The following is a 27,785-nucleotide window of genomic DNA, read 5'->3' on the forward strand; positions in this document are numbered from 1 at the left end:
TGTTCCACATAATTATATGGAACTTTTATTTAATATTGAGAGTCATTTTACAATTGCCTTGCTTGCTGATATTGTCTAGTAAAAGTTTGTGATTGAATGAATGAATGAATGAATGATTGAATGATTGAATGAATGAATGAATGAATAAATGAATGACTACAACTAATTACAAAGATAACCAGCAGCCAAGCAGCAAACGTTAAAGTACATTATACTACTTTTCTTTCTTCAGTGTCTTTTTGTGTATTATCGGTTTTACTGTTACATACTATTATTCGCTCTAAAACGATTATATAAGGTAAACACATTATATTTTTAGGTGATAGCTGGACAGTGTATTTACAAGTTGCGAACACTTTTGAAAAGGAGTGATTTAAAAAGAAATGTTGTTAAGTACTCATTGAAGTTTAAAAGACAAAAAAGACAAAAACTGAAAATTATTCGGTCATATCGGCAATATCATTTATGTTGTGAGGATGATAAACTGAAAATTATTCGGTGATATCGGCAATATCATTTATGTTGTGAAGATGATGAACTGAAAATTGTTCGGTGATATCGGCAATATCATTTATGTTGTGAGGATGATAAACTGAAAATTGTTCGGTGACATCGGCAATATCATTTATGTTGTGAGGATAATAAACTGAAAATTATTCTGTGATATCGGCAATATCATTTATGTTGTGAGGATAATAAACTGAAAATTGTTCGGTGATATCGGCAATATCATTTATGTTGTGAGGATAATAAACTGAAAATTATTCTGTGATATCGGCAATATCATTTATGTTGTGAGGATAATAAACTGAAAATTATTCTGTGATTTCGGCAATATCACTTATGATGCGAGGATGATAATAAAAGTATTGGTAATTCCAAAGCAAGAAATTTGATTTAAGATTATAGTATCTGTGTTTATTTAGAAATTTGAAGCAAACTTTTAGGCAAAAGGAAACAAATATATAATTCTTATACATTAACCTTCCAGAGGAGTACATTAAAAGTGCAATTTGTCGATATAAAAATCGCAGTTATAAGGCTTTCGTTTTCAATTTAGACTACTTAATGTTCACGATAATTATGTATTCTGAATGATTTTTGTTTAAGAATTAAAGATAAAAATATGTTTTAACATTTTAATGTTATTATTTCTCTGAAAAAGTATTACTTTCCGAATCGTTTGATACAAATTGTCATGTCAGGTTGAGATATGGGTATTTGTTGTGCTAATATGTATTTCGAAACATAACACGGATTTATAGAATTGACGTTTCACTATTTTAAAATGGATGATTCGAGATATTATTTGGAAAATTGCACGTTTGGATGTCCACAGCATAACGACAGTTTTTATTATTACGGAATAAACGATACATATGATAGCTATTTCTACGTTGACGTTGACGTCACTTATTGGCAGGTATGTTACATTTGATTTTAAAACAGTAACTATTCATTTATCATGATGTAATTTCTATCCTACGACGAAATGATCATATCTTTGTCAGTCTTTGTATTTTACTTAAATTACAAATACAAAGTATCAAAGAGTCGTCGGTTGTAATTTTCTTTTCAAAATGATATATGTATCTTTTTGAAAGTAGACTTTACTTAAATTACAAATACAAAGGTATCAACGAATCGTCGGTTGTAATTTTCTTTTAAAATGGATATATGTATCTTTTTGAAAGTAGAGTTTACTTAAATTACAAATAAAATGTATCAAAGAATTATCGGTTGTAATTTTCTTTTTATATTGATATTCGTATCTTTTTGAAAATAGACTTAACATGTATGTTTCTAATGTTCTACGTATTACATTTTCCTCTGTAACGTGGAAAGAAAATATTACAAAGCACAGATTGGTTTGAATATCATGACCTAAGCTATATACATGTATGTTCTCGCCCCAAAACGTATATTGCACAAACAATTGTGATAATGATTTTTATCACACACCCGTGCCGATTTTGCGACTCCGTAAATATGGTATTGCACGGCCGTGCATATATTTTGATGTGACGTCATTTGCCTTATACAAACATAGCGTAACGACGCGCTAAATGTTAGCGTTATACTATATGCGCGTCAATGAAAAATGACGCTTTTTCACTTTAAACAGTCTTTATTTCTGGTGATAAATAAAATATTAAATTCATTTAAGTTCATTACTGAATTTCTTGAACTCGTTGAATAAGATAATATCATGCTCGCCAGAGGCTCGCATAATATAAATTTATTCAACTCGTTCAATATATTCAGTATTATACTTACACGCATTCAATATCCTGTATAAATTACCAATCAAGCGAGATAAAGGCATGGTTCAAACGTTCTCTTATATTATTATTATAAAAACACGTATTTAGATACAGTTATATAAGCCAGACAGGTGTCTCGTTAAGAGACTGTATGATAAATAATGACAATGTAAATGTGTATCTAAATCAAATTAGTCCACATGAGATTATATCAGGTCATGACCTGGGCAAAACTAAAAATTAGACATTCACATTACAATATAAATCAACGGTCTAATTTATCATAAGCCCTTGCAATATTCACACTTTTAGCTAGTTTTCTTTCTACGAAAGTAACTAATGAAACAGTTCATTTATTAGACCATAAAATAATGTCCTACTTCTCCCAAATACTTTTTTATAAATTGATAAAGAATAAATATATTGTAGTTCCATTGTGTATAAAACTTATTAAGTTATAGGCACACTGTCTAATATAGGTCTTTTTTATTTGACTCAATTTTTATCAGGGTCTAATATTAAACCGTACGGGTTAGATAGTTAATAATGTCGTACCGTGACATTTTTTGTCAAACCATTGAACTCCAAACATTTTTTATCTAATAAGAAACCCTCCCGCTGATTTTAAGCTTCTTATATTTTTATGGTAAAGTAGCAGTTTTAACATGTAAAATTGTAATTAAATAACGAAGATTAAAATATAATTTAATAGATGTGTGTGTATAAAAGGACAAAACAAGTTTGTCTATGACGAAATATAGAAACACATCACGTTTCGAAGTTTGTTGATGACTTTTTATGTAAAAGACATTTTTGAACATTTTGTAGGAAAGGAAAAGATATGGGTACATTCTTGCATTAAAGGTTTTTTATAGCATTAGTATAGCTACACACAATTTAAAGTCATGAAACAGCGATATTATTTATATGAAGAGAAACAATTCAATGTAGCTAATTTTACGCTGAATTGTTTTGACTTTGTTGGTGTCGCTTAATTGACGTCATGCATAGATTCCTGACTTGTCCAATTCAAAATATCAGATAAGTGGATAAAACAAGAATTAAACAACAACATATTTAACAAAAGAGCACATAAGAATAATGGTGGTTGTATGTATTTTAATTCAAATGAAATAGAGAGAAATAAGAATCCCTAAAGAAAGCCAAACACGGCAAAATTGAAAATGTTGCAGACTCGGTTTGATTGAGCCTGTTCAAAGACGGTACTGTAAAGTGCAAACTACCGTCCACGCCCCCCAGCACCGGCTTAAGCAGAATTCAACATTTAACATGAACTTGTAAAATTTAGAATTAAGAAACATCCGCAGATGTGTTCATATGGCGGTTATCATGGAACCTTCAATGTGACACGTTAGTGCCATTCCATGAAAAGCGGCATATGGTCACCAAGTAAAAAAATGCATGTGCTCTGAACGAGAAAACAATGGGCGAAATGTCAGTGTAGGGATCTATCAAATGTTTACAGTTGTTTCCCTTTTTTAGCATGATGATGTGTGAGAGAAAACAGATTTAAAATATTGAAGATTTATGTTGATTTTTATTAGAATTACAATGACATATTTTCAACGCATTTCATCGTAAATCCCTTTCAGTATCTATCTGAAAACATTGGATAAACATCTAAGATATTGATCTAGTAATTAGTAATTAGTAGCATACTTTGAGCTTAAACCGTACCTAATGATCGCGTTACTATCAAGGCCATTTCTACGGTGGCACAAAGGTGACACGTGTGTTTTTAGATATATTCATCTCGTGCGCACTATCTCGTGGCCATGAGTTACTAAGTCGTGGCAACGAGATGGTAACGTTGTGGGAAAGAGAAACTATGTCGTTGCCACGAGTTACTAAGTCGTGGCCATGAGATAGTTAAGTGATAGGAACGAGATACAATGTCGTGACCACGAGATACAATGTCGTGGGCACGAAATTATTAGGTCGTAGGAACGAGATACTATGTCGTGGCCACGAGTTACCAAGTTTAGGCCACGAGATAATTAAGTGGTGCGCATAAGATACTTTGTCAGATGCAATGATCTTTCTAGGTAATATAAACCATGGCTTAATTCTTCTTAATCGTTCATCAGACAATGATTTTACATGAAGTGTCATGTTTACCTTGACCTCAAACATCCTAGGCTATCTACTGTTTATGGGCAATGCCCCCACAAAATAAAATAAACAGAACTTATTCCTTCTCAAGTTATCGTAAAACTAGGTTAAAAGGCCGTTGTACGTACAAACTGACCATTTCCATCATAGAATTGTCCCCACAAAGGGCTATAATTAAGTCAAAATTAATGTCTGATTGATGGGCCTTAGAAGGTGACTTTCTAATATGATCCTAAATGACATGTATCAAGTTTAAAGTGAACACTTCAGTATTTTAAAAGATAAATGTTGCATGTTAAACTTTAAACAGAATTTGTTCTTAGGTTAAAAAAGTCATAGTGTAATGTGATTGGCTAATTATCTTGTGTGCACGACTTACTTATCTCGTTCTCATGACTAAGTAACTCGTGGCCACGACAAAGTATCTCATGCGCACCACTTAATTATCTCGTGACCACGACCTAGAAACTCTTGTTCACGTCATAGTATCTCGTGGTCACGACATAGTATCTCATTCCCACAACTTAATTATCTCGTGCCCACGACTAAGTAACTCGTGGCCACGACATAGTATCTCATGCGCACGAGATAAATGCAAACACACACACACACATGTCACCTTTATGCCACCGTAGATTTCTGCTTCTCATTAAAGCTCTTAAAATCAAGTACATGTTATGTAGGAAAGATTTACTACTCTAAATAGATGCTTGATCTTTAAATGGGTGTATAAATCTGGAGATTAAACATTCCCTTGCCCGAAAATACAAAATGTAATCTTGCATGCAAATAATCATCAATTAAGCTACTGAAAGCGGTTAACCTACATTCTAATGCAACCAATATTTATAGCATGGTGAACTTATGACAGTTGTTGTAACTAAACCTTCAGAGTTTTCCATTAGGCATTGTAACAAACAGTCATGAAACATGTAAAGAATAGCATGATTGACAGCAAAGCAACATGTTATCTTATTGTATGGAATGAGAAAACATTCGTGTTCTTAAGAATATATGCTAGCTGTACAAGAAGTTTAGGTAAATACGATTCCATTGACGAGACAAATCTCAATGGGAAGAATCGGAGATAAAAGGAACATTCCAATTGCTTGACATATTTTATTCATTGTTGTAATGAATACTAAACTCTCGAGTATACTCGATTTTATAACGTTTAAGATTTTTTTCCTTTAAGTGTTAGAGATTGTTTTGAGGGAAATTCCAAATAAAATACGGTTTGAAACTTGTTTTAGTTTAAGACATAATCAAAGCTTAAAAGAAATTAAATTGTTGAAAAGAATGCCCATTTAAACAAAAGCCGACGAGCTAGGATATAAACTATTTTACGAAATTGTTTGGTAATAATGTACCAGTATGTGTACAGTTTAGCCTTGTTATATGGTAAGTAATTAGCCCAATCGACATTCATATTAATACGTACTTCGTGATATTTGTTGAAATTTTTAAAGAAGAAAAACATGGATTTATGTGTATGAACTGACTGATTTGTTTATATACTCGTTTATTCGTTCGGATTTTTTCCTGTTATTCGAATTTCTAACAAATGAAATCAACCTAAAAAAATTAATGCTAAAATATAAGCACTTATGCTCCCTGCAAAAAACATTAACCAAATCCTAATTTGGACATGTTAAATATGAGTTTTGAGTAACAAAAAATAACCTCTTTTAGGGTTTTGAAGTGTTGAAGAGCTGTCCATGAACAATTTGACAGAAGTTCGTCTTTATGCAGAGTATTCTGATGACCTTTAACCTCGTATATGTTAATATTAGGTGAATAATCTACATATTGGCGTAGTGAAATAAAGTTCCAGATTTATTTATTCAAAGAAGTAAATATTTATATATTTTACAATAAAACGTTACTTTATTGAAAACAAGTAGTACGGAAACCGTATAAATTTTCACTTCAGATATTGCAGATCTTCATGAATAAATCATAAACCATAGAACGGTTTCAATTACAGATACCGTTGATACTATCTGCAAATGTAAAGTAGGGAATGAGAATAATTCTAAAAGGTTAATATGAAGCTTAAGACAAATGGTCAAACCAGGTTATCACGTATGCATTACATTATACATAAAATTATACTAAATTCTTTTTGACGAAATATACATCTCTAATACCTACAAAATTAACTGTAAAATTTGGTTTTTATCAGAACCGTGCGAAATTAAAAGCAATTGTATTTTAAACAAAAATATTCAGCTTCTTCAGTTGATTAAATATACACCTATCACTAATGCCTTATTTGATTTCATCTCTCTAACAATGATGTATCTATGTGAAGAAGTTAAATTGTCAAATTGTTGTAGAAAACAAATCTTCTGATTACCCTGCTGTTGTGGCTGTGGTCTGTCGGGACCTGCATCCTGTGAACGTTGCCTGTGCCTTTTGATCTCCATTCTCATGGTTTTTACTTTCATTTTTTTACGCATATGAAACTGCTGCCGAAGATTATATGTTATATAAAAATAAACTATACAAGAGGCTTCTTGTATCATATAATTATAATATCATCGTTACTTCGTCTTTTACCTTAAGTCGGATTTCTGGCTAGTAGAATTAGCCTAAGCGTGTTTGAAATATTTTTCTCACATCATTATTGTAGTGTTAACACATGTTTTGTTGTTGCTTTTTGTTTGTTATTGTTTTTGTTGTATGATTGAACATGTTTTAACATAACATGCTATTATTAGTTTGTAACAATATAACTAAGTGTTGTCTTTTCTGATAACAGGTTAAGTCGTACACTCCACAAAATTTGTTATACTCGTAATTACCTCATTGACTTGTTGAATTACAGTTCAAAAGTGAAGTGTAATTATCTAAATGAAGCTCTTTCAAGTTATGCTAAAGTTGTTTGTATAAGATAGAATGTTATAACATCATTTTAATTTGATTGCACAACAATTATTTTTATTTCGTTCTTATTCCAGAGAGGTATAAGTGAAAAATAAAAGTAATATACATGTATATCAAATCATTATTAATTAAAGTACAACTTTTTGGTATCAAAAGATCTAGAGATATCTGTCAATTATGAAACTGTCCTAAATTTGTAAATTGTTATTATTTTTGATTTAAAATTGTTCTTTGTATTTAAACAACGACATTTCAAAATGGATATTAACATCATTTTATCTGAAGAAAACACGCCAGATCTACTTTACATGTCAACATGTCTTAATCTGCTATTAGTGTCCTTTTATATTTTTGACATAATCAATGCTTAAAAGAAATTAAACTGTTGAAGAAAATGCCCATTTAAACAATAGCCGACGAGCTAGGATATAAACTATTTTACGAATGTGTTGGTTATAATGTACCAGTACTCGTAAGTGTACAGTTTAGCCTTCAATGCTTTTTAAGGTTATATGGCAAGAAATTAGCCCAATCGACATTAAAATTAATACGTACTTCGTGATATATGTTGAAAAGTATACAGACGAAAAACATGGATTTATGTTGATGAACTAACTGATTTGTTTATATACTCGTTTTTTTTTTTCGTTTTTTTTTCTTCTGTAATTCGATTTTCTCACAAATGCGTTCAGCCTAAAAATAAATGCTAATCATATCAGCTTTTTAAATTTTATCTTAGATATTCAAATATTTATGTTAATTTTGTTTTATCTGACGGTATATCTATGCTATTTTTTTCATATTTCTTGAAAGTCATATAAGAAAAAACCCACCAACAACAACATGCAAAGGTTTTAATACTAAACATCAATACTCGAAGCTTTAATGCCAGGCTCATCGTCTCTGATTTTATACATTTAATGTAGTTTTCATAATTTGTCAAATTGTGGCAACCATTACATAAGACATTGCCAATATAATTATTTGAAATGTGCAATGAAGTCTAATGAGAATGAAAAGGAAACTGAAAGCGAATTGAAGACTTTTCGACAGTGTCTGTTGTAGGACTTTAATTGATGACAAGATGGAGAAATGTCGAAGCTAGTCTAGTAACTTTGAAAGCAGATGTATTACATAATTTGTGAATAAGCACGTTTCGATATAAATTAAAGATACAAAGATCAAGTTTTTATGGTTTTATATAAAAATATGATGCTCAAATGAAGATTTATAAATATTGTAAGTTCCAAAAAACATTATTTGTAAAGATATTACAAAGTTTAAATTTTATGTAAATATAGGGAGATTATTAGAAACTTATTTTCAAAGTCTTAGCCAAATTTTTCAATAAGAAATGAATGTACATCTTTTAATGATTATATATACTGCGTATAATCATTTGCAGTACATATTTAACATATATTACGATGTTTGGAAATTATTTTAGAAAAATAATTATACATTTATAAGATTTCACTGAAGTGTTGTTACATCAATAATTAAAGTTAGAGCAGAAAATATAATTATTGTCATTTTCTTGACAGCTATTTAATTTTGTCTTCAGCTACTATTTTCTCAACTACTTAAGAACGTCCAGAAAACAATGTGAAAGGGTTTTTTTACAATTATAAGCACATGCTTTGACACATTCAGTTATCATTATTATGATAAATTAAAACCAATTACTGTCCTTTTTATATCACCATTTGCCACATAGACAAATCTGTTGCTCTAGTTGCCTAATCAACCTGAAGAATTTGAAGCTCAAAATACAATTATTCATGCCCCGCGATTAATTCAGAATGTTTTTTCCTCTTTAGAAAGGGCAAACATGTGTGTGAAATACTGTATATGTAATCGATTAAAGGAATCTTTTGGATTTTTTTCTGTTTTCTGTTAAAAAAATCCTTTTATTTGCTTACATGAATAAAGAAATATGAATCTTCAAGTATTTAACAGGTTTAATTTACCATTCCCTTGGTATAAAGGAACGTCCGATGTTGTTATTTTAAGATGGAAAAGAAGAAATGTATTTGTGGCTCTTCAAGTCTACAGGTCAAAAGTATACATTTTCATACATTTTATTATTTAAAAAAAAAAACTTAATTGTATCAGGTGTAAAAGGACTGAAAGGGATTGTAAAAGAATCGATGCATATAAGTAAGTTTCTTGTGTTCTATTATTGATTTCATAAATATAGTGATCGATAACGGATAGGCTAAGGTAATGACAACATAGGCATCTACATAATAACGCATGTGTAACTCATACTTTATATAATAATCAACGCAGAAACTTCATATACTTTCAAGTAAATGAAAAAAAACTCGTTTTACCATATCTTAATAAAATATTCTTAATGTGTCGCAACAAAGAAATAACATTTTTAGGTAGGGAAGACTGGGAAAAATTCTTCTGAAATAATAAAGTTGAAATTTTGCATGTGTAAAACCTTTGTATGTCATTGAAATAATGATCCCGTGTTATATTAACAATGACCTTATTTACTAAGTCAGTGTAAATGACAAGTTAATCAAGACTTCCTTTCTGATAAAACAGCACGTCAGATGTACTTTACATCTGAATAATGTTCTTTATTAACACGTTCTCCGTATTTGAAGTATTCTCTATCCTATAATAATGATTTTCGAGACGCTTTGTTGGCTTCAAAATCCTATTTCCTGATCTAGAATTATTACTCCTTAGCGTTCATAAATCTTTTTTCTATAAGATAGCAATATGTTATCGTGTTTCGTGTTTTATTCTATTTAATGATAAAATGTTGAACAAACCCTCTGCAAGAAGCAACGACAAAAATGAAAAAAAAGCTTATAAATAATCTGGTAGCAATTCCATCGGCAAAAAACATTAACCAAATCCTAATTTGGACATGTTTAAATATGAGTTTTGAGCAACAAAAAATAACCTCTTTTATGCTGTTGAAGTGTTGAAGAGCTGTCCATGAACAATTTGACAAAAGTTCGTCTTTATGCAGAGTATTCTGATGACCTTCAATCTCGTTAATCTTAATATTAGGTGAATAATCTACATATTGACGTGGTGAAATATAGCTCCAGATTTATTTATTCAAACAAGTAAATATTTATATATTTTACATCATTGAAAACAAGTAAAACTGAAACCGTATAAATAATACTTCAGATATTGCAGATCTTCATAAATAAATCATAAACCATAGAACGGTTTTTATTACAGATACCGTTGATACTATCTGCAAATGTGAAGAGTTCGCAAGAACAGAATGTGAAGAATTCTAAAATAATATGAAGCTTAAACCAGGTTATATTATGTGTCAAATTATACTAAATTTCTTTGACGAAATATACATCTCTAATACTAATAAAAATGTTCTTAACGATTTATAATGACATCCTTATTTTCAAACCATCAATCATTTAACAGTTTTACATATATTTGGTACAAGGACAATTTGAAATAAAATAAAAATACTATTATCAAATCTGGAGTAGGCAAACACATCCTTGACCAAGAACAGCGTTACCATGTTCCAGTTTTTTGTCTTTTTAAATTCCGTAAACCAAAACAACAATGCTTTCAACGCACTATATGGGAATACAATCGTGGTGATTACGTCAGGCTTCGAAATGATTTTAACAGTTTCCAATGGGAAGAATGTTTCGATTTCAATATCAGTAAATACGCAGACAACGTTTCAAATCAAATTTTAATAATCTCTAAATATTATATACCAAATAAGGATATATATGTAAGACCTCTAGATGCCCCATGGATAACAAATACTATCAGGTCAAATATTCGTAGACGTAAACGATTGTACAGAAAAGCTAAATTAACTCAATCCAATATGCACTGGGTGAAATTTAAACAATTAAGAAATCAAATAGTATCTCAGATTAAAGAGGCGAAAGCTATTTATTACTCTAAATTATCGGACAAACTAAAACAGGAATCGTTATCTTCAAAAGACTGGCTGGAAAAATATTAAAATCTTTTATCTCACCTACACAGACAACGTCAATTCCCCCATTACAAAATCAAAACACCCAGGAAATTGTATTTCTCTGAAGACCAAAAGGCAAACCTATTGAACGAGTATTTCTTACATCAAACCTATATTGATAATTCTGACTCAAATGTTCCTGACCTAGGTCCACAAACAACGTCCATTGTTATTAACGATCTTTACTAACTGCATCTGAAACTGAAGATATTCTTAAATCTCTTAAAGTCGACAAAGCATCTGGACCAGATGGTATTAGTAATAAAATTTTGCGTGAAGCAGCAAAAGAACTCTCTATTCCTTTAACTAATCTGTTTAATCAGTCTCTATCTTGCTGTAAAGTACCAGCTTCTTGGAAGGAAGCCCATGTTACTGCTATCTTTAAAAAAGGTGATGCATCTCTCCCTTCTAATTATAGACCAATTTCACTACTCAACACTATGGAAAAAGTTTTTGAACGACTGATCTTTAAGCATTTATTTAATCATTTGAACGCGAATAGAATTCTTACGTCTGTGCAATCTGGGTTTATACCCGGGGATTCAACTGTAAAATATGAAAAACAAGATCAACAAGGAAAGGCGGCGTTCAATGAACGCAAATGTAAATCAACTTGTTTATATTTATAACATACTTTGCAAAGCACTTGATGACGGTCTCGAAGCTCGAGTTATATTCTTCGACATAAGCAAGGCATTCGATTTAAAGTTCTGGCACAAAGGCATTCTTCTGTAAAATTAAAATATTATGGTGTATCTGGAAAAGTATTTGAATGGTTTCAGGATTATTTAAGCTGCAGACCGTCAGTTGTGTGTTCTAAGAAATGCCCAAATCTTCTTGGGGTGTTCTCTCAGCTGGTGTTCCACAAGGTTCGATCCTTGGTCCTTTACTTTTTCTCATCTACATAAATGACATAGTCCAAGATTTTCAATCCAATGTTAATCTTTTTTTGCTGATGATACCAAATCTCTATCTTGTTATTGAAACCCCACAAACTGCAGCACAACAATTACAATCAGATATTGAAATAATAGCTGCATGGGCAGAAAAAATGGCTTGTCACTTTCAATCCGTCTAAATCAGAATCCCTTATTGTCTCTAGAAAAGAAATTCATATCACCAACCACTTCAAATGCTTAATCAAACTATACCTGAAGTAAAAGATCATAAACACTTAGGATTATCTTTGTCTCAAAAAAACCCCAAACACAATTGCCTGTGGCATTTCACATATAGAATATATTAATGAAAAAGCATGGAAACGGCGGTGAACATAATGAGAAAACTGAAATTCATGTTAGATCGTAAATCTCTTGAAAATTATTTATATATCGTTTATCCGACCAATCCTTGAATATGCGGATGTGGTATGGGGAAACGCATTTCAGTATGAACTTGACCTCTTAGATAAAATACAAAATGAATGTGCTAGAATAGTGTCTGGTGCAACAAGACTAGTTTCAATTGAAAACTTAAAATAATGAAGTAAATTGGGAAACATTAGAACAAAGACGTTATAAACATAGATTAACATTATTCTATAAAATCAAACATGGCATTGCACCAGAATACTTGTCAGAACCAATACCGTATCAAACAAACACTCGTTATAACCTTAGAAATTCAAACGACACTATTGGTATTTCAGCAAGGACATCTTTATACTTTAGTTCTTTTTTTCCCATCTTCAATTTCGTGAATGGAACAAACTTTGCCCCTTAACATAAGGGAATCTACCAACCCTTTCAATGATTTTAAAAATTATCTATCACGTGATAAGAAAACTACACCAAAATACTTTTATTTTGGTGTTAGAAAACTTCAAATTCTTCACACCAGGTTACGCACAAAATGTAGCTCCCTAAATTATCATTTGTTTCTTAAAAATATATCACCATCGCCATTATGTGAGTGTGGTCAAATGGAAACTAACTTTCATTACTTCTTTGAATGCTATCGCTTTCGTACATGTAGAGAAAAATTATTGGGAAATCTAAATAATTTCGATATTACCCTCAACACCCTACTTTTTGGCAATCCGGACATCTCAGATACTGATAATGCCAATATCTTTAAACATGTTCATACTTTTATCTCAGAATCAAAGCGATTTCTCTGAACTTAAAGTGAAACAGTGAAGCAATCTTTCTTTTCTCTTTCTTTCCTTTTTCTTCCTATTGTATTATTTGTTTTCCTTTCTTCTTTTTTCGTTATTATAATTTCTAATTCTTATCCCGATGATTACTTATAAATATAACTTCGACACAAATATTTACATTCCACTTTTTGATAATTGTACAAAATATTATAAAATCGACTTATTATAAAGTTACACTAAAAGGAGAAGAATTTTATAAGACTTAGTCTTTCGTTCTCATCCTTTTCTTTGAATATATATTATATATTTGTATTCTGATTGTATTGTATTATGTATATCATGTAAATATTCGGGAAATAAATATGTTTAAACTAATTTGAAATTGATATGTTTTTTTTTTGAAAGCGTAAATGAAACAAAGGTAGATAGAGTACAAAATGAATTTGATATAGATTTTGGGACTTGGAGAATGAAAACGAAGATCAAATAATGTCATATAATTGAACACCCAATGATAAAAGCGCTGGAAGTTCCTTGGTAACAAAATATAAAACATGATCATGGTCATGTCTACCTGTTTTGACAAGAGCAGCTGTATAAAATTCAGTCATTTTATTCGCATATGATTTCCAATTAAAAAGTATATAAACATTTACTTTTGAACATTTGGTGAGTCCCTGGATATTATGAGTTAAATGTAAATATTTCATCTGCAAAATCGATTCAGAAGAGATACAAACTATAAAATGTAAATAGCATTATTATTTATGTTGTTGTGCCAGAACACATTTCCGATAAGTTAACAAACAATACGATACACGTATCCTAAATCAATATATCATTTTTATTAGTGCTGATTTCAATTACAAAAACAACGATATATATTAAATGCATGTAATCGTGAATCTATTCCTGTATCTATGTATAAACATCAATGATATTGATCTAGTTATAAGTACAAACAAACTTTATTTGAACTTTCACCATTATTTTTGATCGCATTAGTGGTTAAACATCTAATCAAGGAGTTTCATGTTTCTCATTAAACCCCTTTAGTCATATAATTGTTCTAGGAGATGAAAACATCATAACAGTTTACAATTTAAGGTTAATTCTGCAACTCAAAAGTGCTATGATAACTGTAAAGTTTTGCTTTTATCAGAACCGTGCGAAAATAAAAGCAAATGTATTTTGAACGAAAATAGTCAGCTTCTTTAGTTGATTAAATATACACCTATCACTAAAGCCTTATTTCCTTTCATCCCTCTAACAATGATGTAACTATGGGAAGCAATTAACTTGTCAATTTTGTTTGCAGTTGAAAAAGGAATGAAACTTCTGAGTACCCTACTGTTGTGGCTTGGGTGTGTCGGGGCATACTGTGAACGTTGCCTTTGTCTTGTTGATCTCCATTGTCATGTTGTTAACATTCCTTTTTTTCTCTTTTTTCACACATATGTAACTGCTGCCAAAGATTATATGGTATATAAAAATAAACTACACAAGAGGCTATTCTTATCATATAATTATAATAACATCATTACTCCGCCTTTTACTTTAAGTCGGATTTCTGGCTAGTAGAATTAGCCTAAGCGTGCTTAAAATATTTTTCTCACATCATTTCTGTAGTTAACACATGTTTTTTTTTTGCTTTTTGTTTGTTAACAAACTTTCATAGGCGAATAACTGGTTATACGTAGTGGGTGGAGGTCTGATATTCTTTACTTATATTCACTTAAGCCCTAATTTTGATTCTTTCTTGTATGATTGAACATGTTTTAACATAACATGCTATTATTAGTTTGTTACAATATAACTAAGTGTTGTCTTTTCTGATAAGAAGTAAAGTTGTACACTCCATAAAATTTGTTATACTCGTAATTACCTAATTGACTTGTTGAATTACAGTTCTAAAGTGAAGTGTAATTATCTAAGTGCAGCTCTTACAATTTATGCTTAAGTTGTATTAGATAGAATATTATAAGTACGATTTTTATTTGATGACACAACGGAAATCTTTTTTATTTTGTTCATATTCCAGAAAGGTATAAGTGAAAAATAAAAGTAATATATATCAAATCATTATTAATTACAACTTTTGGTATCAAAATATCTAGAGATGTCTGTCAACTATAATATTGTCATAAATTTGTGAATCGTTACTTTTTAGCTCGACTATACGAAGTATATGGAGAGCTGTCCTACTCGCCCCGGCGTCGGCGTCCGCGTCCAGATTTCAGATTAAAGTTTTGGTGCAGTAAATATTTTTCACTTTAACTTTGTCATTTCTTAAGGTATCAACTTCAAACTTCAAATATATGTTCCTTATCATCAACCACATCTAGCACTAATATTTTCAGATTTATCTCCCCTTGAACTTAAAATTTTCCTAAAAAATACTATTTTTTACTGTTACTTCTTTATTTCTTAAGGGATCAATCTCATACTTCAAATATATGTACCTTATCATCATCCCCATCTTATGTGATAAAGTTCATAACTCTAGCACCAATATTTTCAGACTTGTCTTCCCTTGAACTTATAATTTTCCTCAAAAAATACTATTTTTACTGTTACTTCTTTATTTCTTAAGGGATCAACCTCATACTTCAAATATATGTACCAAATCATCATCCCCATCTTATTTGACAAGGTTCATAACCCTTGCACCAATATTTTCAGATTTATATCCCCTTGAACTTAGAATTTTCCTTAAAAAATATTATTTTTTACTGTTACTTATTTATTTCTAAAGGGATCAACTTCATACTTCGAATATATGTACCATATCATCATCCACATCTTATGTGACAAGGTTCATAACTCTAGCACCAATATTGCAAGAAATATCTCCCCATAAACTTAGATTTTTTTACTAGAAAAATGTTATTCTTTACTATAACTTTTTTACTTTTAAAGGTATCTACCTCAAACTTCAAATACTTATTCCTTATCATCAATTACATTTTATGTGACATTATGCTCATAACTCTTGAAGCAATATTTACAGATTTATCTCTCTTGAACTTAGGATTTTCTTTAAGAAATATTATAACTTCTTTACTTTTTAAGGTATCTACTTCAAACTTCAAATATATATTTCTTATCATTACACACATATTGTGTGACAATGTTCATAACTCTAGCGTGACTACTTCTAGAATTATTCCCCATGATCTTGGAATTTATGTTAACAAATGTTATTTTTAACTATAACTTAATACATAATTGTACATAATTGATTGTTCTTTCATAGTTTTGTCCTCCTTACTGCGACCAGTATTTTATTAGTCGAGCTTGGCTGTCTCCTGTGACAGCTTTTGTTTAATTTAAACTCAATTTAAACAAAATGAATCTTAAGTAAGGGAAAAAAATATGTGAATAGCAAACATAAGTACATGGATTCGAAACGTTTCCGCTATGTTAACACAGTATCTAATTAATTTCAATTTATTTTCACCATTTGTTTGAAAAGGCAACACGTCAGATCTACTTTTCATCCAAATAATGCTCTCTGTCAACATGTCCTCTTCTGTATAAAGTGTCCTCTTCTATCATTGATTAAAATTGCTAAGAACGGTGTTTTCCCCAAATATATCAAATATCTTTCCTGTCTATGTCTTGAGGTATTGCTTCTTCTTTTTTCATTTATTCAAAAGCAATATTGTAAATTTTATAGTCAAGTATTGCATTTAACCATAATGATTATTTACAGACATAACCGGTGACAAGTGGCTTCGACATGTGTTAGTTACATGTAACATAAGATCGACCATCAGTATGAATTCTGTAAAAATTAAATTTTCAGTCCTTCCCTCTAAAAAAAGATCTGCTCTATCCTAAGTTTAAATAATTATTTACATCATATCAGTTGAAGTAACTGATTTTCAAAATAGCTGACTAGCACAATTTTATAGATTTTAATTATTTTGTTAATATAACGAAACATTTCTTTTTGTGCAAATTTTCCGAAAAGTACATTTCATTTTGTTTGATGCACATGTAAATTAAAAGTCTTTTTCGAGAGATCACAAACCTTTTTTTTTTTATCATTAAAGACATAAATTTGCAACACATATTTTATGAATAATCTGGTAGGGTTTCAGTCGCCGAGTTACAGAGAGTAACAGGCTTTAGGGACATGTTTAATAGTGGTTTTTGATTAACGAAAATTACCTCTTTGTAACTAGAAATTGTATAAAAGTGTGAGGCAGAAGTATGTCTCCTTGATGAAGAATCTTCAAGAACAGTCCATGAAAATTGTTTACAAAAATCTCTCTCTATAAAGAGTGATCTGATCTTTTAAATTCATTTTGCATTTATTTGGTATATTTATTTGTTGGATACCCTTTTTCTGTTATGTTATGGATTCGGTCTAAAAAAAGATTTATATAAATTTGTATAAAAAAAACTCCTTAAGAGTTTCAGACATTTATATTTTTGCCATAATTGTTAACAAACCTTTTAACGTGAATTTCCGATTAATATAATTGCATTTTAAATGTAACTAAAGGTAATTTGTTTCGGAAACATTTTAAATCGAAATACAGAACAATTCCTCTGACCCCGTTAATGTACAAATAGGAAAATGATTTATACGGAGTACAGAAACAAATTGAAATGGCCTTAGTGTGAATCAGAAAAGAACTGTATTAAAAATGAAGATATTTGTTAAATAACATGTACTTTACTATAAATCGTATGTATTTGTTTTATTTATTTATTTAACTTATTTATTTATTTATTTATGTGTGTATTTGTTTATTTGTTTGTTTAAGTCTTCATTTGGAGACTAAATGTATATTTATTTAAATATACAAATTTTATATTTCTTGCAATACAATTGAACAAATCGAAATGAGTAGCTAATATCTTGATTAAAGTTTAATGCACTTTAAATACCAACTTTAATATGGATAATTGCGGAAACAACTCAAATGCTTTGTGACCAATTAATGTCGATATTTAACGATATCAAATGTGTAATATAATTTCATTTCTTTTTAGAGCGAGTGCGAGAGAAAAAAAATGAATAAAAGGATAGATGATTTATGAGAATACTAGAAAAATGTCTTTGTAGAATAATTACAACTGATGGCAAGTAAAAAATAATGTTCGTTTAAATCAAGTTTAAATCAAAACCAACAATTGTATTTACATTATACAAGACAGAACATATATAAGAAACAGTAAGAGCAAAAATTAATTTATTTTTATGAAATTATCAGTGTTCTCTTTTTCTAAATAAAAGATTATTATTGTTCTCGCAAATAATAATTTCATAAGAAGTGTTTTTGTTTGCGTATACAAATATATATTTCAAAGACATTTCGGCAATTTGTGTCATTTGTCGTTTGTGTAAAGCAATGCAGAAGCAAATTATGTAGCTGTCATTGCAGTTACTCTAAATTGGCAGGTATCGCAGCTGACAGCAGAACAATACATTGTATTACGAATGTACAACCTCCAGACTTAAACGATTAAACGATCCGTCTTTAAATATACTACGATCTTATTTGCCATTATACACGTACCATTATAATCGACAAGTTTATTAAGTCTTCATCACTGATAAATCAGCACGTAAGGTCTACTTTACATCCAAACAATGTTCTGTAGCATCACGTTCTCATCTAATTGAAGTATTTCTCCAATCTGTAGATGTGTTACGGCGTCAATATCTTATTCTCAAGTCTGGCATTCTTCATAAAACTTTCATTTATACGGTTACAATACTTTATGGTGTACAATGTGTTATTTTATTATTACTTTTGGCGGTATAATCGACTTCTTGTGGTATCATAAACTTTGTTTATGAAGATATATACAAATCAATTTAAGCAATAGATGGTAGTTCTTACTTGCTATTCTGAACATTCTATTTTAAAGTGACTGTAATTCTCTTACATTTACCTTTACAATTTGCTTCTCAAGTACAGGAAATATTTACCTTTAAAAACGTTGATTGGTCTATAATGCTCACGTTTTCCATTAATAAAAAATATCAAATATTGATAAAAACAAAGGAAATGTACCATTTGAATGTTCTTATAAAATATTACAGAAATGGCATATTAAAGTTCTAAATAAAATAATTAAGTATGAACATTGATATGTTAAATAATAATATTTCATTCTACACACATTTCACACTAGAATAATTATTATCAGGTGCATAAATATATAATTATCGTATCATCTCACACTTGCCAACACTTTCATACATAAATTATTTTAAGTGATTTGTTGTTATGTCTGATACAACGCTTTTATTTATTGTATAACATAACTTTCATAAAAGACCAATTCACTATAACTTCTTATTTGGATTACTTATACAATGATATATTTTCATTCAGTAAAAAGAGGCAACTTTTCTTAAATTTTTAACAAACTACATTGACTGCATACTTTCCCTTTTGGAAATCAATTACAACATTAAGTAACGAAGCTGGGTACATCAAGCAACTGAAACTTATAATTTTCAAAATGGCAGTCAATATGTTATTTCTATAATATGCTTGTGAATACTATTTGTTGTCATTTCTTTCTTCAACCGATGTAGATATTAATTCGTTGGATGGACAAACAGAACAAATGCATTGTCGTTTTGATTGAACGCTTGATAATACTTATAAATGAACGAGCATAGAAAGTGTCTGGTTTATAACCCATTTGGGAAATATTTAACGGACGAAGTCATTAATTGAAAGATGAAAGACTTATCCATTTGTTAAACCGTCTCGATGATCAAAATTGAACACATACTAGAACAGTGCAAACTACAGACATTCTGGCGAAATCATAGGCATTTATAAGACCATCAAACTTATTTTCTAGCCTTCCTATTCAAATAAAACGCATAAAAGGCAATTTCCTTAACCCATTACTGCATGAGCATTTTGTGAAAAATGGCTGTTTTCATTGAAAAGTCTCCCTTGCAAGTTCAAATTGCTATAAAACTGTAAAAACTACTTCAATACTGATCAAACTTGGTTGTCCTATTGCCTTTGTAACGACACGCTCAGTCTTAAATTTCCTGTTACCATGGAAACAAGGTACATCTCAAAATTGTTGCAACTTCTTAATGGATTGTGAGTCGTTTGTTACACGTTACCTTATGATCGACCTGGCTTCAAAAAAGTCCAAAATTTTCTTGGCAATGAGGAGGACAGCCGTCCCCCTTCAACCCCCCACCCCAAATAGAAGGGGGCACATCCCCCTTCAGGCAACCCCTGATGTATCTTTTGGATAGGGGGCGGCGCTGAAAAAGTGGTCACTCTGTTAAACAACATTTCTCAAACAAAAACAAATGTTGGGGGCCTAAATAAGGCATTTTTCACTATTTGAGACAAAAAAAATTGGACGTTCAAAGGCGTGTATATCGGGTAATGGGTTAATAGAAAATGATGAAAATACCTGAAATATTGCCTAACATATAATTTTGAAGAAAAATTGTTGTTTTGTAGAATTCTTCATTGTTTTCATTAATGCAGATTCCAATGTGATATAATGCGAATGTTACAATTCGACTTATTTCAGGTCTGAAAAAAAAACAAACAAACAAAAAAAAAACAATGTTAAGGATATCTGAAATTTTCATTGTCATATACATTGATGTTCATATAATGTATTTCTTAACCATCAATGATATTGATTTAGAAATAAGTATAAACACACAGTATTTTAAGGTAACCTTTTAGGATGGTTGTTTATCTGATAAAACCGTAAATCAAAGTGTTTCCTGTTTCTCATTAAACATATTTAGCCCAATGAATGTTCTACAAACATCAAACCAGTGCAATTAGTAATTATTTCATTCAATTCAAAGTTCAATTATAACTCTGGAGGAAACCTTCATTCTCAGTTTGTTTGCGTGTTTGTTTTTCACCCTTGCACGCAAATGAAAAGTATTATTGTTGGAGGCAAATAGTTAGCAATAAGACGATTTAATGTTAACACATAACACATCTCGAGATATCTTAAACTCGTCTCCTAAAATAGTGCATATCTTAAACTGTTTCTGAACCACACACAAAGTTATTAAACATATTATCATTACGAAATATTTGCTTGGGAAGAGAACAAAAAACAAAACAATAAGTAGAATTAATAAAACTTTCCGCTAAATTGTATGTTTTAATAGTCACTCATAAAATTTTATGAACATCATGAAAACGTTCATATGACAAAAACCGTCACATATACTACGTGCTATGATGACTCTTGGACATAAGATCTTATGTCCCAGGATGACTAGATCTAATGCAATGCTATTTTTCGTTTTAAATGTTCCCTATTATACATTATAAAAACTACCTAAGTTATAAAAAGATTGTACATTTTTTTTTAAATTGAACATAACCGAAATTTTGTAAAGGATAGTGATAGATAAGTATGTGGGCCATGGGGTTATATATTACTCTGGTGATGTTTTTAAAAAAATTGAAAAAAGACATGACACAATGGAATTTTATTTTAATTTTAGACGAGATTGGTTTACTTTAGGTCAATGTACACGATTAATTTATTATTCTATATAAATTTGGAAAACAGATTTGGAGGTTGTCTCTTGTAATGATTGGAACAGCTATGCTCCAAATACTCACCTACATGTATGTTAAGAACGACAATAGTATTAAAACATTAGCAAAAGTATGTAGTAAATCGGCACGTGAATGTCGTAAATAACAGTTATCTACAACTAAAAGGAAGGCCATTCATAGATTTAAAAAGTATGACTACATGCCCTCAACTTTTACTCTTTAATAAGCATAATGTCACTTTAAAGTTTTCATATTTAATTAGAAATACGATACATATGTGTCGTTTAGAATAAATGTGCTGAGCGAAAAGTGTTATAAAATAACAGGATGTCAGTGTTTTATAGCTTTATAACAAACAGTAAACAAACACATTATATGTTATTTGCCTTCGTGAGAAATATGAACCTTTGTTAGACTAATGGAAATGGTACACGTTGCTGCTGTCACCAAATGCAAGTTTTCTTTCTATAGCTCGTATGTTTTCTCAACCTTTATTTTGTTTGTGTTTACTTTTTCCTTTTATATAATGATTATCATTTATTATTTAATCGTAATATAGCTGCAATCTCATTGGTCCAAACAGTAATCGACAGAACAAAATCTCTCGATCTGATTTTAGATTGGGAAAATCCAATTCAGCCAGTGAATACGGTATTATACCCAGTGAATATGAAATACAATGAACTATTTTGTATTTACAAAAATATTGGGGAAAAGGGATTGCCAATTGCTACAATTGATTTTTTTTGTTCTTAATTTAAGCAGCCTGCTAAAATAAACATCCAATGTGTACACATCTCGGATTAATGTATAATTACTGTCGATATTTTAAATTCTTAGTGTAACTGTGAAAACAGACGTATTTCAGTTAGCATGTGACAGCAGTAAAAAGATATCACATTTTCTTGTCGCTCTTTTTTTATATTTCACAGTCAATAACAATAGAAGATCAACGGAGATTTGAAGACAAAAACCTTTATCACGTACAAATATGATGTTTAATAATTTTCTGATAATGATGAGTCAAGCACAAAATTGTTTCCTTCTAACGACACCACTTCCTGATTTGTAAGATTATTTTTGATGTTAATGAGCGCCAATTTCTCATGCCTAGTTCCCACAGTAAAAGGCAATTACTTTTATTGTTTAACAAATCCGAAAAATTGCATAATTATGATGTTTCCGTAAAATATGTAAGTATGAAATATATAATCGAAGCATGAATAAAATATAAAAAAAAAAAAAAAACTAATTACAATTGACTCCACTTATAACGAACTCAATGGGACATTTAAATACCGTTCGTTATATCCGAAGTTCGCTAAAAGCGAAGTAGCAACAACTTGCTGACTTGTTTGAGTAGGCAAATTTGCCGTGAAAAAGCCATACCTGTAACTAGTCACATGTGTAATCGGTATTTACGGTTGCGGTTATTTATTGTTGGGTATTTTATTGCACAACGTACATTATTTAGACTATAAAGTGCTTACCATTTGTAATCTTTTGCTATCTGTTTGTTATTGTTTGGTAAATATTGCATACAAAAACATCGATTGTTTGATAATTATCGGATATTTACAGCAATTTATCAACTGTAGATTGGAAATACAAACTTACTGTAGCAAGGAAATTATGTTGTGAGAACATTTTATCAAAACCTTTATTCCCTGAAGCCATAACTTGTCCAATGGCTTGATTGAATAATTATCGGATACCGCTATTCATGTACTGATCTTAATCGAGCGCATCCCGATAGTTCAATTATAACAGTTTGTTTTAACATAGTTTTTATCGTTTGGGGCTTAAAAATATAGTTCGCTATAGCCGAAAATTCTTTTTAAGCGAGTACGCGATGGTATTCACATATTTTTCCTTTTTTAAATGCTGAATTAGTCTTAAACCGGTGATAGGGGCGTACTCGTTAGCTCTGCAAACAGCACTACCGTCCATGAACAGATTCAGTCAAACCAAGCTTGAAACTAGAGCTGCATTACTGGTACTGGTACTGCAGTATGTTCTGCAGTGATTTTGCAAGTACTGGTACTGATACTGAATTACTCTTACAAAATGTTGCTACTACTGGTACTGGTACTGCATTACTCCCTTAATAAGTGGTACTGCTACTGCATTACAAGGCAGTACTTTGGTTTTGATAAAAATGTCATCAATTTGTCTCATAGAGTAAAGTTGTAAACTCCATGTATTATTTCATTTTTGGGAAAAAGTAAGTTATCAAATCTATAGTTAATTTGGCGCAATATTCCTTCAAAATTTAAGATAGTATTCTTCATAAAAAGGAGTAAAAAATTTAATTGAGAAAAACAGACTTAAAAACTCTTTACCTTAAAATAAAATATCCTTATTAAATTTTTTTATTACTACAAAGGAGTAAAATATATAAATACTATTTTAAATAACTCTATTTCAAGTGATTTTGTTAGCACCATAAAAAGTTGTTATTTATTTAACAGTTGACTGCTTACTAAACACTAAGATATGACAGGAATGTGTGTTGTAAATATTGTTTGAAACAAAAATAAGTTTAATCATTAAAGTTGTAAAAATGTAATGTTAACTTTAAAGTAAATAATAATTTTATTTCTTTGCTGAATAATGTTTGCAATTATTTTGTTTGACACTGTGTATTTATTCAAACTTTGATGAATATATAAAAGCGATGGTACTGATACTTAATTACCCCCCCCCCCCCAATAATTCATGCTAACCAAAGGAGCTGATAATTATAATAAAATATTTGTATAACCAGTGATATCAATTGCATGGATATAAAACACGGTATTGATATTCCTTAACAGATGTTTTAGTGAAAGAAATACGAACATTTATATTGTAGTTTCTTCGTTTGTAAAATTATGAGATGATGGAATAATAAAACAACTACTATAATATATAATATTACTTTTATTATTTCATATTGTTTGAACTGTCAAGAATTTTATGTAATTTTGTTAACTGTTTTTAATATATCTATTGTTGTATTTCTTAACTTTAAAAGATATGAAAGTCGCGATTACAGACAATGTTCAAAACATTTTTTTTAAATATGGATAATGGATACATTAACCTTTGATAACAAGTTTTCACAGCAACAAAGTGCAATCGTTACGCAACAGTTTTTCCGTTAGCAAAAGAAGTTTTTAAAATTTCCAATTTACCAACACGTTTTTCAAAATGGATACAAGATACTCTTGGAAAAATTGCTCACTGGGATGTGTGTATCAAAACGATACTATAGTTTACCCTCTTGGAATGAACGATACATATGTTGATTATTTCTATGTTGATGTTGACGTCAGCGTTTGGCAGGTTTGTGACGTTTTTTTTACATCATATATAGCTTTAAAGCAGGATCTTCTAAGAAAATAATCTTTCTATGCGGTGATCACAAGCAGTGTGTTGCGTATAATGTCTTTTCTTTATTCAAATATGTAACTAATAAATTGCTGGTTTGCTAGTTTGCTGATGTAACTTTTTGTCATTAATTATCATGTAATTGTTAGTTCTTCAAAATTTAGTTCCAATATTTATAAGAATTCTGTTGAACTATCTTTATACTTGTTACAAACAAACATGCACTTTGGTTTATGAAATGAGAAGAAGCAAACATACAAAAAAAAATGTGGGCCATGCTTGACATCAAACACTAAGTTTAATATTGAATCTATATAATGATAATAATAATCAACATAAAATGTAGAAAAATAGTTTATTGTTTTAATTGATTTATTTTAATTTATTTATCTGTTCATTTCTTTTTTGGTTGATATTAAACTGATACACTGTCAAGTTTTTTTAAGCAAATATGTCTTTCTTACCTGTTTTAATGTTAAAATTTGACATAAAATAATCATTAACTTTAATGTTTAGTTCATTTTCATAAGTGTGTGTTGCTTATGTTGATGTTGTTTTCTTCTATACTTATTTTCTCTGTCTCTTTTTCTCTTTATTATAATTGACATGTCTTTCATTTTAATAATTTACTAATTCATTTTTTTGATTATGTGAAGCGATAGAATAAAACAACGTTACGCTGTCATATTTTTATGTTTGTGAACTGCCTCATATATTCATCACTTCCTCATATTTTTTCCATTGGTCTTCTTATGATACTTTATTTATTAGTCTCAAAGGTATGTATTTTAACTTGAATTTAATGAGTCTGACATCTTCTGAAATTGACATTTGTTTCTTTTGAAAGCCATTTTATTATTGTTCTTTTTCTATAATTGCTGTCATACTAAAAAGCTTTTAAACGTGTCATGACATTTTATTTTTTTATACTCGTAACATCATTAACTGGCAATCCTGCTGATTTTCATTCTCTTCCCTTCTGAGATTTTAAATGAAGAAACATTAATTTTAAGACCTTGAATTTGTGGTAATAATGTGTACAGTAAAAGACAGATATTGTTAAGCGACAGTTAAATAACAAGTGTGGTCACGTGGTCTCTTTTTATCTAGACTAGTATATGACGTATGCTGGTATACGGAATTATTTAAAGATGCAGTCAAACGGTATACGGAATTATTTAAAGATGCAGTCAAACGGTATACGGAATTATTTAAAGATGCAGTCAAATGGTATACGGCGAGCTGTCAATAATTTACAGAACATGGATGCAAAGCTTTTATTCAAAACATTTATCATGATTATGAGGATATTTTACTAATTTTCCACTACGGCTAATTGCTATGTCTCATCTTTTTAATTATACCAAATTGATATGCCAATTGATATTATTTGCCAACGATTTTTATACTAAGCTATCTAAAGTATATTATAGTTAATGATAAAATATAAACACAAAACGTTTAAAACACAATTGAAATAACAAAAATGCATATTTCTATTTATGTTTTTCATTTAGTTTAATGCATAGGTCTTGTGATTATGTCATTTTAATATTCATTCTGAAATAACTTTCCTTTCAAATTGTACTTATTATAAACTAACGTAATGACTTTACAAGAATTGAAGTTGTTGATTCAGCCGTAGCATATTACCCTATTCTGCTGAAACTTACTTGATTAAAGGAAACCGACTTTATACCTCTACATTTTTTTCTCATATGTAATAATTAGTTGATATTTCCAAATAAATTATCGCCTTGAATGTTGTTCATCAGTCTCGTGGGCTCGTTATCCTAATCAGATCATTGAATTATATTTAGAGTACAGGTCGATTTTGGAAGTTTTAAGTCTACACATTGTAGATTAATTTTACTCTTGCAGTAAAGTAAAGTAAAGTAAAGTAAAGTAAAGTAAAGTTAAGTAAAGTTAAAGTAAAGTAAAGTAAAGTAAAGTAAAGTAAAGTAAAGTAAAGTAAAGTATGTATGTATGTATGTTAAGTAAGTAAGTAAGTAAGTAAGTAAGTAAGTAAGTAAGTAAGTAAGTAAGTAATATTTTATTATAGTGACATGTGTATGACAGTTTACAAATAACGAAATTAAATAATTTAACATAACTTCCGGCCCAATGGACCAATAAGTCACCTGAAACATATATGCATTATAAATAGTTCACATGAAATTACTGTACACATCATCAATATTATAATAATATGAGAAATATTTCAACGATTAAACAAGGATTTTTTTATTTTAAGATAGGCATTAATAAGGTATATAGCTACTTTTCGTGGAAAACTTACTATATTTCATTATCATATCATCGTTCATGTTCATAAAATCTGCATTCATAAATGTTAATGTGACCAAATCATCAGTCAACTTTCTGGCCACTAAAAGTATTTGGTGCCTAAAATGTTGTTTATTAAGTCCTTCGAATGGCATTGTCCATCGTCGTGCTCCATTGTTATAAAGTGTCTGGTC

General features: G+C 29.9%; 1 protein-coding gene across 1 annotated transcript in view; it reads left to right on the forward strand.

Annotated features, from left to right (window-relative positions):
• Positions 1-1,275: 1,275 nt before the first annotated feature.
• Positions 1,276-27,785, forward strand: part of LOC132729854 (cardioacceleratory peptide receptor-like) — a gene marked incomplete at its 3' end in the record, with an annotated part of 70,353 nt that continues 43,843 nt past the window's right edge. The window contains exon 1 of the mRNA XM_060715695.1: positions 1,276-1,423. Coding sequence (XP_060571678.1) covers positions 1,289-1,423 — 135 coding nt within the window. The remainder of the gene's footprint in view (positions 1,424-27,785) is intronic.

The sequence above is a fragment of the Ruditapes philippinarum genome, unplaced genomic scaffold (genome assembly GCF_026571515.1).
Source record: "Ruditapes philippinarum isolate M1 unplaced genomic scaffold, ASM2657151v2 ctg9568_1_1_1_1, whole genome shotgun sequence".
Lineage (NCBI taxonomy): Eukaryota > Metazoa > Mollusca > Bivalvia > Venerida > Veneridae > Ruditapes > Ruditapes philippinarum.